The 16,343-nt window shown below is 60.8% G+C and overlaps 1 protein-coding gene across 1 annotated transcript; it reads left to right on the top strand.

The window, feature by feature from the left end:
- Positions 1-1,699: 1,699 nt before the first annotated feature.
- Positions 1,700-12,565, top strand: CAPN10 (calpain 10; the record flags this gene model as incomplete). The annotated part of the gene is made up of 12 exons (XM_080688809.1): positions 1,700-1,852; positions 5,019-5,150; positions 6,658-6,854; positions 7,425-7,642; positions 9,174-9,315; positions 9,846-10,012; positions 10,187-10,443; positions 11,163-11,365; positions 11,461-11,722; positions 11,874-12,073; positions 12,325-12,370; positions 12,536-12,565. The coding sequence occupies 12 exons, from the start codon at positions 1,700-1,702 to the stop codon at positions 12,563-12,565; spliced, it is 2,007 nt and encodes a 668-aa protein (XP_080544935.1).
- Positions 12,566-16,343: the final 3,778 nt, after the last annotated feature.

Below are 16,343 nucleotides of genomic sequence, written 5' to 3'. Positions count from 1 at the left end.
CAGGGGCCTTTCCTGGTTCTTTTCAGATACGGTGCAACTAGCCAGCATGGTAGCGCATGCCTGTAATCCTAGTACTTGGGAGGCTGAGACAGGAGGTTCACATGTTCAAGAAGTCTCAGCAAGTAGTGAGACTCTCATCAACCTAGTGAGATCCTGCTCACCCCCCCCCAAAAAAAAAGATATTGCACAATCACCAGCCTGCCCAAGAAACAGAACTGTCTTCTGGAAGAGTGCTGGCCCTTGAGTGTTTTGTGGGTGATCGTGAAACACCCCAGAGGAGGTGTTGGACTATGTGGCCAGCCCCTCTTGTAGAACCTCAGTAAGGAGACTGGTATCTTGGCCCCAAACCTGATGAGTCCAAGGGAGTAGCGTTATGCCACTGGAATCATTGTTAGTAACAATTATTAGTAACAAGAGGCCCTGCCCAGCCTCTTGCGGGAGGAGCTGCAGCTGTCACAGGAACCTGGGGGTCCCGAGCAGGCAAAAGGTTAAGGGTAGGGCTCGCGGATCATGTTGGTTTTCTTCCAGCAGTAGGTACTTTTACTCCCTAAAATGTAGAAAACGGCTTCGCTCTGACCACCCTTGCGATCCCAGGCAGGGCTGCTTAAATGTGGCCTGTGGGGCAAAATCTGAGCCGCGTGACAGGTGGCAAACAGCTGTCACTGGAAAGTGCGGTGTCCTCTTCTCTCCGGCCTGCCCCTACGTCAAGGCTCCAGCTCAACGGGGCTGGCTTGGAAGGAAAGCCTGAGAACCCCCGGCCGCCGGCTTCCTTCCTGGGAACTGGGGCAGGAGGCTCCTGCAGCAAGGGTGAATTCCCGAGCAGGTGCTGCCACGGCCCTCGCTCCCCCGAAGCACCGAGAGGCTGTGAGCCGTAACGGGAAGCCCGGGTCATGACCCGGCCACCAAGATCAGATGCCCGGCCATCTGGGGACAAATAAATGTTCCGGCCGCAGATCCAGAGCTCCCGGCTGCAGCGGCTTGGAGACAAGACACTCAAGCCCTGCGGCGCTGCTTCTCCATGTTCATCCCGCGACGCTGTCTCGCTCTCCAGGGCCCCGCCTGCAACACCACAGTGGCGGACCCGGGATCTGCCCCGGACGGCTCGCCACACTTTCCCAGACAACTTCTCGGTAGTTCTTCCCCAAACCCAGGCAGCCAAGGGTAGCCCTGCGGAGTAGCGGCCCCGGGCCGGAAGAAGAGATGCATCCTGGGAAGGAGGCGCACGCGGCGCTGCATGCTGGGATGTGTAGTCGCGGCGGGACTCCCGTCGAGGAGACTTTTCCGATCCCTGCGGCTCTAAGGGCTCGAGTTCGAGCGGCCTGACCTCACTGTCACAAGGTCACAATCTGCGCCAGTACTTGGTGCCTGAGCCTCCGCCGGACAGTTTCACGCCCCGCCAGCTCCCGGAGAACTACGACGGGGCCGAGCAGTCTCGCGAGAGTCGATCCAGGAAGCCCCGCCCCCGAGACTGGAAGTCCCGCTCGCACGACCCAGCGCTGCGTGCGATTGGGCCGCCCTGTCACGTGACCCCAACGACGGTCCTGGTTGGCTGCAGCCGGGATTAACTGGGCGGAGGCGAGGCGGGGTCGGCGCTCGAAGGATCTGCCGGCCCGGCGGTGGTGAATAGCGGCCGCCTCGCCCACTGCCCGCGGCTGTGACCGAGTCCCCGGGCTGCAGATGGGAGCCCAGGACGCCGACGATGCGGGCGGGCCGGGACGAGACGCCGGCGCCGGCGCCGGCGCGGGAGCTCTTCCAGGACGCCGCCTTCCCCGCCTCGGACTCCTCGCTCTTTTTCAACTTGTCCACGCCGCTGGCCCAGTTTCGGGAGGACATCACGTGGAGGCGGCCCCAGGTGGGCTGGGCCGGGCGCGGATCTCGGGCGGGTGCCGTGGGCTCGGCCACCGGGCCCTCGGGTGGGGTCCCAGGCACCCCCACCCTGCTCCCGCAGCTCCTCAAGCCCATTGGGAACGAGCCCCTGACCCTAAGGGTCCTGACGAAATGACTTCCTCCACCTGCAAGAGCTCCGATCTAGGAGGAGGCTGCGGTCAGTTGAACAGTTTGCCTCTCAATTAAAGAATTGGCCCCGGAATATTTGCACCGTGACATAGTAAGATCCGAAGCCAAGATACCTTAGTTAAAGGAAAATGTTTTGATACGCAGTTACGAAGGGCGTTGGAAGCATTATTTTCAGATCGATTCCGCCCCATAAATTTAGCCCCAAGAACTCCAGCATATCACTGCAGACCTCCCGATCGCCCACGTGGCATGGTTTCCATAGCAATCCACATTTTGTGTCTACACGCCCCTACGGAAATTGGGACCCTGATGATTAACCAGATCAAGTTGGAAAAGCCAAGGAGAGGCTGGCTGTGGTTAGTCTAGAAGTGGAGTATGGTAGAACCAGGCTGCTGGTATGTTGCAGATAGGCAGACAATTCTGGGTCGGCAGCAGTTGCTGGATCAGCCCAGCTCTTGGTGTCAGGTGTCTTCAGTGGAAGAGCTTACCCACAGGGGCAGACCATTTGATCGATCTCCAGGAGAGGCGAGATGTTTTCACCGATACAAACCCAGCCCTACTCTGAAGAACGTTGACACCTGGCATCCAGTCCACATGCCTCTGGTGGCCAGTGCCGTCCTCTCCCTGTGTGTTGCTCATAGCTGCTCCTGCGGGGCAGGGAGGACCTCTGCTGCCGTTTTGGAAGTGCGGGGCTGACCCCACAAAGCAAAGCTGTGGAAGAGGTTCAGTTTTGGACTTTGTGCACCTGGGTTTTGCTGTAAACATGTTTTTAAGTCACAAAGGGAAGTCCTGGCCTACGTTGTCGATATTTTTTAGAAGTGGTTATCTGCTGAATTAGACTACCTGGGGAACAGCCTTTCCTCACATGGATAGTCTTCCCGGAGACATCCCGGTGGCCAGCAGTCCTTAGGACCGCTTGACTCTGGCCACCGAGGGGCTCTGATAAGCAGCTTGGTTTTCCTGGACAACACAGAGAGGGACTGGGAGGAGGCCAGAGACGGCATGCAGAGCCAAATGGGCCATGCTTTGGGAATTTAGATTTTATCTAAAAATGGATTTTCGTAGCAATGAGAAGCCAGTAGCGGGGATTTGGTAGAGGAGGGATTCTGTTGGGCTGTTAAGTTCAGATGTGAGAGAGATTGGGGCAAGGTACTGACAGCAGTAATCAAAAGGACTGTCAGGGCATGGAGAGACGAGGACTGAGCGTAGTGTGTGGGGGTCTGGGGGTGGAGTAGATGGATTTGAGAATGGTTTGGAGAGGAGTAGCAGCCTTAGTGACCACTCGACATAGGCAGGTCCCAGAGGAATCGGGAATGAGCCCCGGGTGGGTGGTGGTCCCAGGTCACGCGGGGTGCTCTGGGGTTGGCTGCCTCCTGTGTTCAATGGAGCCAGGCAGGCGGGTCGGACTGCAGGAGAAGCTGGGGTAGAGGCCTTCCTCAGCGTTGGGGTGAGATGGGGGCTCATGGTCCAGGCCCTGGCACAGCAGCTCTGGAGAGAGGGTGGCTTGGGGAGGAACGGAGATGGAGGGTATAATGCCTGTGGCAGGCAGTTGCCCGAACAGACTCAAGGGCAGAATGCGGTAAGGGGAGGGCAGGATGGGCTTCTGTGCCCATCAAGGAGCAGAAACGGCCAGCTGATCTGCTGTGATAGTGAGGGCCCAGAGATGCCCCTGGAGGTACCTCGATAGAGGTTGACTGAGGGCCTCGTGGGGCGCGTGTGGGACACGGAGGGAGGGAGGGAGGGAGGGAGGGAGGACGAGACGGCAGCACCTCTGAGGTGGGGTGAGGGGGGGCCTGGCAGGGTATGATGCCAAGGGACCAGAGCATACACATGGTGGGGTGTTCTCTCCTGCTGTGTGCCGGTGGGGTGAGCAGGAGCCTGGCAGGGTCGATGCCAAGGGTCCGAGAGCATAAACATGGCAGGGTGTTCTCTCGCCGTATGCCGGTGGTGAGACCCATCTGCCATGGTGCCTGAGCACCCATGGGGAGGGCATGCTGGGAGTCCCAGTGGCTAGACAAACAGGTAGGATGCGGGTCAGTAGTGCAGCTGGAGGCAAGGTTGGCAGCTCAGGCCAGGCGAGTGTGGACACCATGAGAAGAGGACGAAGGGGCTCATGGGATAGTCCAGGTCCAGGTCCCCAGTCTACTGGCGTACTGCCCTCTCTTCAGGAGATAAAAACCTAGCACCCCCCAGACACTTCACTGCCCGCGTAGTTTTATTCAGCACTGCCTGGTGGCACCCAGAGCTGTCGTCTCCCCCTCCCAGGTGCGGTCCGTCATCTCCTGGGGATGGATCGAGGGCTCTGAATCTGTGGGAGGCACGTAGCGCAGCGGCGGGGTCCCAGCAGTGTGGAGACTTGCCATCTTGGTGTACAGAGTGAGACTCTCCCAAACCAGCAAGTGGCTGTTCTGAGAAGGGGCTTGGTGAAATCTGCTGGAGCTGGGGTTTTGCCAGTAGGAAGGCGAACAGAGAGGATGACTGCGAGCCTCCCCACCCCATCACTTGGGGCTGTGTGATCTTTTTTTTTTTTTTTTTTTTTTTTTTTTTTTTTTTTTTGGTGCTAGGGATTGAACTCGGGGGTATTCTACCTCTGAGCTATTGTTCAGCCCTACTGCCCTGCTTTATTTTTTGTGGTACTGGGAATGGAACCCAGAGGCATTCTACCTCTGAGTAACACCCACAGCCTTATTTTTTATTCTTTATTTTCAATACTCCCTCACTAAGTATCTGAGGCTGGCTTCGAAACTGCCATTCTCTGTCTCAAGCCTCCCAAGTACTGGGATTACAAGCATGTACCACCACGCCTAGCCTATTTTTATTTTGAAACAGGGTCTTGCTAGATTGATGAGTGTCTCACGACTTGCTGAGGCTGGCCTGGAACCGTGATCCCATTTCAGCCTCCTACCTGCTAGGATTACAAGCGGCACCACCATACCCAGCGGAACTGTGTGAGGATTGGCCATCAGGCATGGTCTAATGCTGCGTGATTTTCCTAATTTCAGGAAATCTCTGCCACGCCCCGGCTCTTCCCAGATAACCCATGGGAAGGACAGGTGAAGCAAGGGCTGCTGGGTGATTGCTGGTTCCTGTGCGCCTGCGCCGCCTTGCAGAAGAATCGGCACCTCTTGGGCCAGGTATGCTCCTTGCCTGGGCTCGTGACCGCGCACCCTCCTTCTGCCCAGCAGCAGCAGCAGCCTGCTCACACTGGGGCCCCTGCTCTGGCTGCGCAGCCTGGTTAGTGAGGGCTCTGCGTCAGTGCCCGAGGACCCCAGGTGACCCGGCCCCGCAGGCGGAGCTCTGCTCTGCGATCCTCATCGCCCCGGGTCCTCCACGTGGCCAAAGCCATGCATTTGGGATTTAAAAGAGGCCAGCTGTAGCCGGGCGTGGTGGGCACACTTGTGATTCCAGAGGGTGAGACAGGAGGGTCACGCGTTCTCAGCCAGCCTCGGCTACTTAGTGAGGCCCCCCACAACTTAGACCTGTGTCAAATTAAAGAATATTTTGAAACAGGGTCTGGCTTCGTTGCTGAGATTGGCCTTGAACCTGTGATCCTCCTGGCTCAGCCTCTTAAGTATGGGGATTACAGGCCTGTGTCACTGGGCCCAGCTAATTTCTTCTTTAAAAACCAGGTTCTAGCCGGGCATGGTGGTGCACGCTTGTAATCCCCGCGCTTGGGAGGCGGAGACAGAAGGATTGCACAGGTTCGAAGCCAGCCTTGCTGGCTTAGAGACCCTGTTTCCAAATAAAAATATAAAAATAATTGTCTGGGAGTGTAGCCCGGAGGTAGAAGGGTTTCCAGGAACCCCAGTACCACAAAAACAAAACAAAACAAAACAAAAAAACCAGGTTCTAAATATGAAAAGGCGGGAGGCAGCTGAAACCACTTGTGGGGCCGGCAGACACCTTGGCGCCTGCGTGGGCTCCTCCCCAGGTGTGTGTGCAGTTGAAGGTGCAGCCATCGCTCAGTTCTGGCTAAGATGGTAGCACCGATGGCCGCGTGGAGCTCCGCGTGCCGGGCACTGTGTCCAGCAGGCACCTGGCTGTCGCCGCCTTGCTTCAGCTGTTTCTTGCAGTGAGGGTGCTGGCGCCATTGTCGCTGTGCTCCTCTCCTGCGTAGTGGACTGGCCACCATGCCGGGTCTGCTCGTTCAGATCCCGCACTCCTGCCGCTGGGTCAGAACCAAAACCCAAGAGAAGTGCCGCAGTGGACACAGTGGGCCTGCAGCTGGCTAGTGCGGGTGCAGGGGGCCGGCCTTCTGCCGCAGTGGACACAGTGGGCCTGCAGCTGGCTAGTGCGGGTGCAGGGGACCGGCCTTCTGCCGCAGCTCTGTTGAGTCCTGTCACACGTGCCCACTGTAGGCACGATTGCTTTGAATTCAGTCGTGTTTATTTGGGACTATACAGTGTGACGGTTAGTGTTTTATAAAAGCTCTGGAGGACACTTGGTTCCCCGAGTGCCATCCTAAGACATTTCAGTAAAACCCTATGGACTTTGCATCCTGTGTTTGGGTTCCCAGGAGCAGCCAGGCCTGGGTCCAGCAGACCTCACGCCCAGCGGGCACCGGGGAGTACTGGGTGCTGTGCCGCGCTGGGCACTGCTTGTCTATCAGCTGGGCCCTTGGCTTCTCTCCACACACGACAGGTCTTCCCTCCAGGACAGCCGAGCTGGTCTGACCAGGCCTACCGTGGCCTCTTCACCTGTCGAATCTGGCAGTTTGGACGCTGGGAGGAGGTGACCATAGATGACCGCCTGCCTTGTCTTGCAGGGAGACTGTGCTTCTCCCGGTGCCAGAGAGAGGATGTGTTCTGGCTCCCCTTACTGGAAAAGGTCTATGCCAAGTACGTGCGTGGCGTGGAGGCCACGGGCCGGGCTGGGCCCCAGAGCACGCGGCCCCTCCTGGCCCGGCCCCCAGGCCCGCAGGTCCAGATGCAGGGGCTCTCACAGGCCTGTGCGCCCCCCCCCCCAGTCCAGCGTGCAGGCACCTGCATGTCGTCCTCTTTGTTTTTCTCAGACCCTGCAAAACAGGTGTCCTCCCACATTTCTTTTGAACACTCAGGACAGGCGTCCTTCTGGTTGCTGGGGGCATGAGCCACCAAAGGTGGCACACATGCTTGCCACAGTCCTGCTGGCGAGTCCTTGCTCCTAGACTGCCGGGCGTCTTGCTGGACGAGCTGCAGGATCGGCTGAGAAAGGCCGGTCGAGCCCAGGGCTTTGCGTGCCAGTGACAGGGAGTGGGCACTCGGAGTCGCTAGCCCCTCTTGCTCTGCACTATGCTCCCACAAGAGGCCGGAAGGGTCTTGGGTGGGCAGAGGGCAGCTGGGGCACAGTGGCTGGTGGTCAGGGGTAGATTAGAAGGCTGGAAGTGGGGCCAGAAGGTGAGTGGGAACCCCTTGGCCTGTGCTCCGCAGAGTCCACGGCTCCTATGAACACTTGTGGGCCGGGCAGGTGGCAGATGCCCTGGTGGACCTAACTGGTGGCCTGGCAGAAAGGTGGAACCTGAAGGACATGGCAGGGCCCGGGGGCCCACAGGACAGCGCCCAGAGGAGCCAGCGCAGGACGTGTCAACAGCTGCTCCGCCTGAAGGACCGGTGTCTGATCAGCTGCTCGGTGCTCAGCCCCCGAGCAGGTACAGAAGGCCCAACAGCCGCGGCCTGGCCTAGAGCTCCCTCCGTGGCCCTGTTGGGAGCGAGAGGAAGAGGAAGCCTGTCCTTGGGGAGGGCTCCGCTCTGCCCTTGCCCCAGTGAGCACCTTTGCCCCGCCAGTCCTCCAGCACCTACACTGTGGCAGCTGGGGTTCGGTGGCAGGCCTGGGTTTTAGGTCAGGCATGTCATTGCTGAAAGCCAAACCTGGTTTCATTTCAGTGACATTCACAAGGCTCACTGAGGAAAGCAAAACATTGCCCAAAAATGGCCACTCGTGACCCTTCAGGCGCTGGGTTTTCCCTGGCAAGTGTATGCAGTTTCTGTTTGTTTTTTTTTTTCTTCCCAGTACTGGAGAGGAACTCCAGAGCATTTTACCTCTGAGTGACATCCCCAGCCCTATTTTTTCTTCTTTACTTTGAAACAGGGTTTCCCTAAGTTGTGGACTGTCTACATAGCCTTGAGGCTGGCGGCAAACCTGAGATCCTTCTGTTTCAGCTTCCCAAATGCTGGGATCACAACTGCGCCACCACGCCCAGCTGTTTTTATTTTATGCTCTTGACTGTGCTATTACATAAACTTTTTAAATATCTCTTTAACAAATGAACTCGCCCAAGGTGTTCTCAGTTCTTCTAATGTTGAAAATATGATATCTTTTGGGTGGTTACAAACAATACTGCAGTGAAACCCCCCCCCCCCATGGTACTGGGGATTGAGCCCAGGGGTCTGTACATCTTGCCCTTCTTACTTTTTTACCGGTCTTGCTGAGTTACCTCACACTGGCCTTGAACTTGGGCTCTCCTGCCTCAGCCTCCCAAGCACTGAATCATAGGAGTGTGATGTTGTTTTATAATCTTTTATTTGCATTTAGGTTATTTTCATAATATAATTTTTATCTGAGCAGCAGCAGAGGCTGGAGCGTGTGGGCGGTCCTGCCGGCCCTCCAGCATGTGTCTGAGGGCTAGCAGTGCCCTGTCTGGGTTCCCTGCAGACAGACCCAAGATGAGAGCGGAGTCCTGTGGGGTGCCTGCTTCCTGGAGCCCACTGGCCACGCTGGGTGGGGCATAGGGCCTCCCTCTCGAGGCGTGCGGGAGTGGGATGGTTAAGGGTAGCTCCCGAGTTGGCTTAAGGCCATCCCGAGTGGCAGGGCAAATTCTCTGCCCCTTTGGTCTCCCCTCCTGTTGCTGGGCATGGGCAGCTGCGGAGGCGCCTTCTCAGGGAGCTCTGAGGTCATCCGGGGGCTCCTGCTCCTCCTCCTGCCCCTGCACCTCTGTCCATGAGTGCTGTGCCAAGGTCTTGCCAGGTAGAGCCTCCCCTTGGTCCCTTCTCATGTCTCCTTCCCCTAGCCGGCCTTGCCTGGAGGCGGTCTCATGGACACGTTAGTAATAGCAGTGATGAGCTGAGAGCTGGCCCTGCGCGGGGTCTTCAGTGACACCTGCGATGGCAGCGGGGGCCCGCTGCCCTTCCTTGGTGCAGCGGACTCCCCTGGGGCCCGGGGCTGAGCCCTTCCTCACACAGGTGCCAGGGATCTGGGGGAGTTCCATGCCTTCATCGTCGCGGACCTGCGGGAGCTCCGGAGTCAGACTGGCCAGAGCATCCTGCTGCTGCGGATTCACAACCCGTGGGGCCGGCACTGCTGGCAGGGGATCTGGAGAGAGGAGTGAGTGCCGGGCCCTGTGCCCGCCTGCCAGTGCTATGGCCCCTCCAGCCGGCAGTGCGGAATTTACTGTCCCTGGCAAGCCCCGCGTGGCACCTGCCCACACATTGCCGTGCTGTTGGGCCTCAGTGGTCCTCTGGAGGCCCAAGACCTCCACAGCTCAGGCCTGGGGCCCTCCTGAGGGATCCCACAGTGTCAGGTGGTTGAACAGGAACTTGGGGGATATCTGCTGCTGAAGTCCTCACCTTGCTTTAAGGCCCAGCTCAAGCAGGGTCCTTTTGAGGCTTGGGTGCCCTTGGCCCTCTCAGACCTGCCGCCTACCGAGCCGTGGGTGGCAGAGCACCTCTGTGCAGGACCACGGGCTGGGCGGCAGGAGAGGTCAGCTGGGCAGCCGCCTTAGGCTACATCTCAGCACAGAGGGGCTGTGCAGCTGGGCCATCCGGGCTGGCGGGAAGGCGGGTCTCTTCACCCTAGGCTGAGCACAGCAGCTCTGGGGAGTGGCCGTGCTAAGAGGGGGCGCCTTCATCCTGCAGGGGTGAAGGGTGGAGCCATGTGGAGCCAGCTGAGGCGGCTGGACTCCTGGCCCAGCTCCAGGAAGGGGAGTTCTGGGTGGAGGAAGAGGAGTTCCTGCGGGAGTTTGAAGAGGTCACGATTGGCTACCCGGTCACAGAGGCTGGCCACCTGCAGAGCCTCTACACAGGTGAGCCAGCAGGCACAGTCTGCCCACACAGGTCTGGGCCAGCCCTTGGCCAGGTGTATGCCCATCCAGGAAGCTGGCGGAGGGAGACGGGCGGGCCCTCGGCCACGCAGCTGGTGTGCAGGGCACAGCAAGCTGGAAGGCCGCCGCGGAGCTGACGACGTGCTCTCCTGCTAGAGAAGGCGCTGTGCCATACACAGGCGCTGCCTGGTGCCTGGGTCGTGGGGCAGTCGGCCGGAGGCTGCCGGAACAACAGCTGCTTTCCCTGCAACCCCAAGTTCTGGCTGCGGCTCTCGGAACCCAGCGAAGTGTGTGTGGCCGTCCTGCAGAGGCCTGCAAAGCGCATGGTGGGCAGGGCCCCGGGGGGCCACGGTCCTGCCCCAGCAAGCCTTCTGGGCAAGGACTACCAGGCTGTGGGCCTGCACATCTGGAAGGTAACGCACCCCGGCCCTGTGGTGGTCATGTGCGGGCAGGCGGATCACCCACGTGGGCACACAGTGACTGCCCAGGGTCCCATCTCCCACCACCCTGGGCAGCTGTGGATATCTCTGGCTCTGATCTGAGGCCCTCCAGCTCTACCCTGTGTACACTACAGGCCAGAGGAGAGCAGGACAGCAGCCGGGCCAAGGCCAGGAGGCCCACTGCAGGAGCAGGGTGGATGGGACTGCAGAGGGGAGGAGCTGAGTGACTGGACATTGAGCTCTGGGATTGGTCTGGGGCTCAGTCTGTCACACTGGGCTACTAGTTCAGAAGACAAGCTGGTTCCTGGGGATCGGTGGAGACACCTGTGGAGCAGGCTGCGTGGCCGGACTGCTGCCTGCCTCCCTGCCTGACTGCGGGTATCTGCTTTAACCCTGTGCCTTCACTGGCCGTGACGACGCACGCCTCTGGTCTCTGGCCTTCTGTGGGTGTGGCTTGGGCTAAGATGTTTTCTTTTTGCAAAAAAAGTTGCTGGAAAGTTCTTTGCCTGCTGTTCCTGGCTGCACTGGCCATGCCCCTGAGAACAGACTTGTCCAGATTAGTGACTTGTGCCAGACTCCTGCGCGGGCTGAGGGAAGCCTGTGAGCTGGAGGCCCCTCTGCCGCAGCCAGGCTGACCCCTGGACAAGGCTGAGTGAGGGCTCCCCGCCGCTGAGCCTCCTGCCTGCCCTCAGGTGGAGAAGCGGCGGGTCAGCTTGCCCAGGGTCCTGTCTGCACCCCCCGTGGCTGGCACCATGTGCCATGCCTATGACCGTGAGGTCCACCTGCACTGTGAGCTGTCCCCGGGTTTCTACCTGGTGGTCCCCAGCACCTTCCTGAAGGACATGCCGGGGCAGTTCCTGCTCCGCACCTTCTCCACCGGGAGAGTCTCCCTCAGGTGAGGAGCCAGGGCAGCTGGCGGGCTCGGGTGGCCCTGGGTTGGCACGCGCCTCTCGAGTGGCTGCCAGCGTCGCCTTGTGCTTGTGCCCACAGCGCCGTCAGGCAGGTGGCCAAGGGCATGTCCCCTGGTGCAGTCGTGCCTGCGGGCGAGTGGGAGACCGTGCAGCTGCAGGGCAGCTGGAGAGCCGGCCAGACGGCAGGGGGCTGCAGGAACTTTCCCTCCTACCTCTGCAACCCCTGCCTCCCCTTCTCCGTCCCCGAGGGCACTGCTCCCCGCTGCGTCCGCATCACCCTGCACCAGCACTGTGGGCCCGGTGACACGCAGCTCCACCCCATCGGCTTCCACATCTTCCAGGCAGGCTCCTCCCTGTGGTGGGGTGGGGGGTCCCTGCCCGACTGTGCCTCGGGCTGAGGGATCTGACGTCTTCAGGCCCAGGCACTCCTGAGGGGTGAGTGAGGCCTTGTGTGGGCCAAGTGCCCTGGTCACTGAGCCCTGCTCCCTGCAGGTGCCTGCAGCAGGGGAGAGCCAGGGTGCACGCCCCCTGCTGCTCCAGGAGCCCCTGCTGAGCTGTGTGCCGCATCGCTATGCCCAGGAAGTGAGCCAGCTGTGCCTCCTGCCTGCGGGAGTGTACAGGATCGTGCCCTCCACCTACCTGCCAGACACGGAGGGGACCTTCACAGTGACCATAGCAACCAGAGTGGACAGGTGCGGCTCGGGGCCACAGGTGGGGTGGCCAGCGAGAGGCTGAGGTCCTCCCAGGGCTCTGGAGGCTGCTTACCTGCCTGGTGCCAGGGAAGCCTGGGGGTGACCGCTGCTGTTTCCATAGCTAGACCAGCACACGGCCCTCCTGGTGCCAGGGGCGCCTGGGTCTCCAGGGGCAGGGGTGGGAGGTGCCCCAGGAACACAGTCGTGCGTGTGCAGGGTGGGCCTGAGGGTGACCTATGCTGTCTCCACAGACGGTCCATTCACAGCCAGGAGATGCTGGGCCAAGCCCTGCAGGAGGTTCGTATCTGTGCCGCTCCCGGCTCAGCTCCCTTGGTAGCCTGGAGCCTTACCCCTCGGGGCCTCCCAGCGCCTTGCTTAGGTGGCCCCCTTGTGTTCTCACGGACTCTGGGAGGGAGGAGGCAGTACGTGCAGTCCTGGCCAGCGTGCTCCTTCCTGGTGCAGGTCTCCTTTATGGCGGTGATGAAAACCTAACAGGACCTTCATGAGCCGGCGTGGGTGGCAGAGGCCTGGTGGGGTGACTCCCAGCGGCCGGAGCATCTCCATGCAGCAACTCCCACCTCGGCTGCCTCAGCCCTGCAGGGCGGCTCCGTGCCTGGTCGACCAAGTGAGGGGCTCTGTCCTGGGGAGCCTTGGGGTCGAGCAGGTGCCTCCCGAAGCAAGAACCCTGGTGCATCTTTCTTCTGTGCCCCAGATCATGAGATTCCAGATCCCAGAATCCAACTGGACACCTACGGGCTTCCCAGAATCCCTCTGTCTTCCCTGACTCCAGAGGCCTTACACCAGGCGGAGTATGTTGCAACAAATGTCAGTTATTTATTACTTGAAATATTTTTAGATGTGTGACTTTATAAACATGAACAATTTGTGGACTGGTCTTGTCTCTCGAAGCCCAAGGCTGAGCTGGCTGTGCGGAGGGCAGGGCGGGGCTGGCCTGGAGGTGGTGCTAGAGAATGGAGAGGCCAGGCTGAGGGCCAGAGGTGGGACCTGGGGTGCTGTGCCTCCTGGTGACGTCAACAGGCTGCGCTGATGGAGCCAGGGGCAGGCCATGCGAGGTTGGGGCCTGTGCCAGGCCACCCAAGTTGGGAGGGATTGAGCACACCTGCACTCCACCAGAGGGAACAGGCCTGGGGCTTGGCTCATGGAGATGGCGAACATTTTCCACTCCTAGGAATGGGGTTCCCGGGCGCACACCTGAGGGGCCGGCAGGGGGCAGGGTGAGGGGTGCTGCGCAGTCACCCACCCCTGGGCGTCCTCTCAGTGGAGCAGGTTCTTGCTGTGGACACACCTGCCGCCCACCGGGCAGCAGTCTGCCTAGGTGGCCACAGCAGAGCCAGCTCATTTGCCCTGGCTGAGGACCTGTGAAGGCCTGCTGTCTGCTGGCATGCTGTCTGCTGGCATGCAGGAGCCTTTCCTGGCACGTGTGCCCTCCCCTTGGCTATGCTGGGCCCCTTGGCAGAGAGCCCTGTCACCTGCGGTGCCCTCCAGGAACCTGTGTTGTCAGAGGCCGCGCCGAGTCTCTTGGGGACAGAATGCCCCTGCACCTGTAGAGCCTCCAGGCCCTCGCCTCCAGCTCCCCCGAGGTGCTTTGTTTGCCCTGAGCGGGGGCAGTTTCAGGACCCACTTCGCCTTGCAGACCGCAGTGGCCCAGTGGGTGTTGGTCTTTCCCACATGCCCGATCCCAGGCACCGAAGGACTGCGTCTCCAACTGCCTCCTGTGTCCACACTGATGGGCCGTGTCCACCCGGGCCAACCTTGGAGAAGAGTGGGTGCTGCTCACGCTTGCCCTGGGGGCGGGCCCTCCTGTGGCGTCCCGGCCACCTCTTCGTCTGGGTCTCAGGTCTGCAAACAGGAGCGTGCAGGCCAGGACTCGGGACCGTCCTGGGCTGGCTTGCCACCCTGCTGCCCTCGGCCTCGCCGCTTCTCTCTCTGCCCTGGCTGCTGATGGACAAGGGCTTCTGCCTGCTTCTGCTCTTTAGGGCTCTGCCCCCCACCGTACTTGGCGAGCCAGGCTCTGTCGTGGCACCTGCCACAGCCTGCCTGCGGGACAGCCAGCGCTGACCTTAGGCAACCTGTGCAGGCGAGGGCTGGGCAGTGTGACGCGCCTCCACTCACCATGCCAGCTCCGTGTTCCCGAGCTGAACAGAGGTGCCCTGCCCACCTGCCTGCCTGCACCTGTGGCCCCGAGCACCACGGTCCTCGGCCTCACACACACACATGCACACACACACACACGCACACACACACTGGGGATTGAATCCTGGGACACTGCCTCCAACTATCGCCCTTGGAAGCGGGGTCTCACTAGGTGGAGAGTCCCACTGCATTGGTTGCTGAGCGCGGTCTCGAGCCTTTGGTCCTTCCGTCTCAGCCTCCCAAGTGCTGGGGTTAAAGACATGGGCCCCCACGCCCAGCTTGGGGCTCTCCTTGGTCTGTGCATGTCAACATGGCTTACTGAGCCCACTGCCTTCCCCTGGGCACCCTTGGGCTGCACACTGGCGCAAGGCCAGCAATTGGCCTGGTCAGTACGACCACCTGCCAGGGCCTTCTGTCCCTACCACCAGGGATGGGTCCTCATTGCCAGTAGGCAGTGGCTGACCGCTTCACGGTCTGAATGTTCCCTCTTCTCCGACCTGGGTCTGATCTCTGGACGCACAGGCTGGAGTGGTTTATGGCTAGAGAAGTTTGGTTGGGAAGGAGGAAGACGTGGGACTGGCCAGGTAGAAGTCTGTGCTTGGGCCTGGCTCGGCCCTGGCCACCCTGGTGGGGCCTCTGCAGCACCTGCCTGATTCCTGTGGGGCTGCAGTGCCTGGGCCTCCGCCCCGCCTTACTTGGTGTCCTGAGGCAGGAGCCCCGCAGGACCTGCTCACAGCTCACGGCAGTTGTGTGTGTGTGTGTGGGGGGGTCCCCTCCTGCTCACACCCCGCCTAGCAGGTTACTTGTCGGCAGGTTAATTCCCTTCACAGCCTGTCTGGGACGTGGCCAGGAGTCCTGGCAGTGGCAGGGAGCCCCTGGGCCCACCTGCTGGGTCTAGGAGGCAAGCAGGAGCTGGCCACAGGCCTCCCCCTTCACTAGCGAGCTCTTCCAAGCTGCTGTCAGTGGCCTCAGGGCTTCACTGCGGAGATCTGCTTAGAGTGGAGGCGGTCTACACCCCCACGTCCCGCCAGCCCCAGAGCCCACAGTCGGGCGCTGTGCACCTTGCTGGCACCACCACCAGGGTTCCTGCTGCGAGAAGGAGCACCTAGGACTGTAGGTCCAGGACGCCAGGCTCTTGGCCTGGGTTGTCCAAGGGCCCCCAGAGGGCGCCCCTGAACCGCAGATGCTCAGAGCTCTGCCCCTCAATCAAACCATCTATGCAGCCAGCCCTCAAGGTTGTTGTTTACAGAAAAACAGGAAATCCTGCTTCTTGCCCGCAAGCTTCCCCTGGGGCTGCTGAGCACTCTGGGGGCTTAGACAGAGATGACTTCCTGCGTGGGGGGCAGAGAGTCGGCGTCTGGCAGCCTGGTCTGCACCAGCTCCTTGTGCCCATGGGGTGGGGGGAGAGGGAGCTCTCTGGGGTCTCTGATAAGGCCGTGAGGTCTCACCTGTTGGACCCAGTCGCCTTCCGAAAGACCCCCCTGCAAGCACCTCAGCCAGGCCTCAGGGCCCGACCCCACCCGACCCCACCAGGGCTCCCCTGAGAGAGAAAGCTGAAGCCTGCTCCCCACCTCCAGCCTGGGCGGGCTGCTGCAACCCTCGGAACGCCAGGGGCGGGATACGGCCCCTCGGTGGCATTCGAGGGTCCCAGCCGCATGGCTGTGGGGCAGGTCGGATGGACAGGCTAGGTGTGGGGAGTGCCTCCTCCCGGCCGCCCCAGCGCACTTTGCCCTGGGTGGTGGGGCTCCTGCCCCTCAGGGCGTCCTGCCGTCCTGGTGCTGGCTTCTGTCAGTCCTCCCTAGTGCCCCTCTCCCCAGGGAGACTATGGTGGTCCTGCTGCCCTGAGCATGCGCTCATGGGAGGGCCTGGTGGAGCGGGGCTTTGTGGGCAGGGGCACGACGGGGCGGTGGAGTGGAGAGCCCAGGCGGGCAGCCGGAGCCAGCCAGGCGCTCAGAGCACATGGCCGCTTGGCTGCACTCCATAATCATGCCTTGCTCGGCCATGCCGGTCTCATTTGGTTTTACTGGAGTTTTTATACGTACGGATTTGAGCCTCCTTTGCTGCCTCTGAATGGAAGAGTCATTTTATTCCTGGGGAAACCTTAGGCCTTCTGACC

Source organism: Muscardinus avellanarius, assembly GCF_963383645.1.
Source record: "Muscardinus avellanarius genome assembly, chromosome: 2".
Taxonomy (NCBI): domain Eukaryota; kingdom Metazoa; phylum Chordata; class Mammalia; order Rodentia; family Gliridae; genus Muscardinus; species Muscardinus avellanarius.
This window is presented reverse-complemented; position numbering and strand designations above follow the sequence as displayed.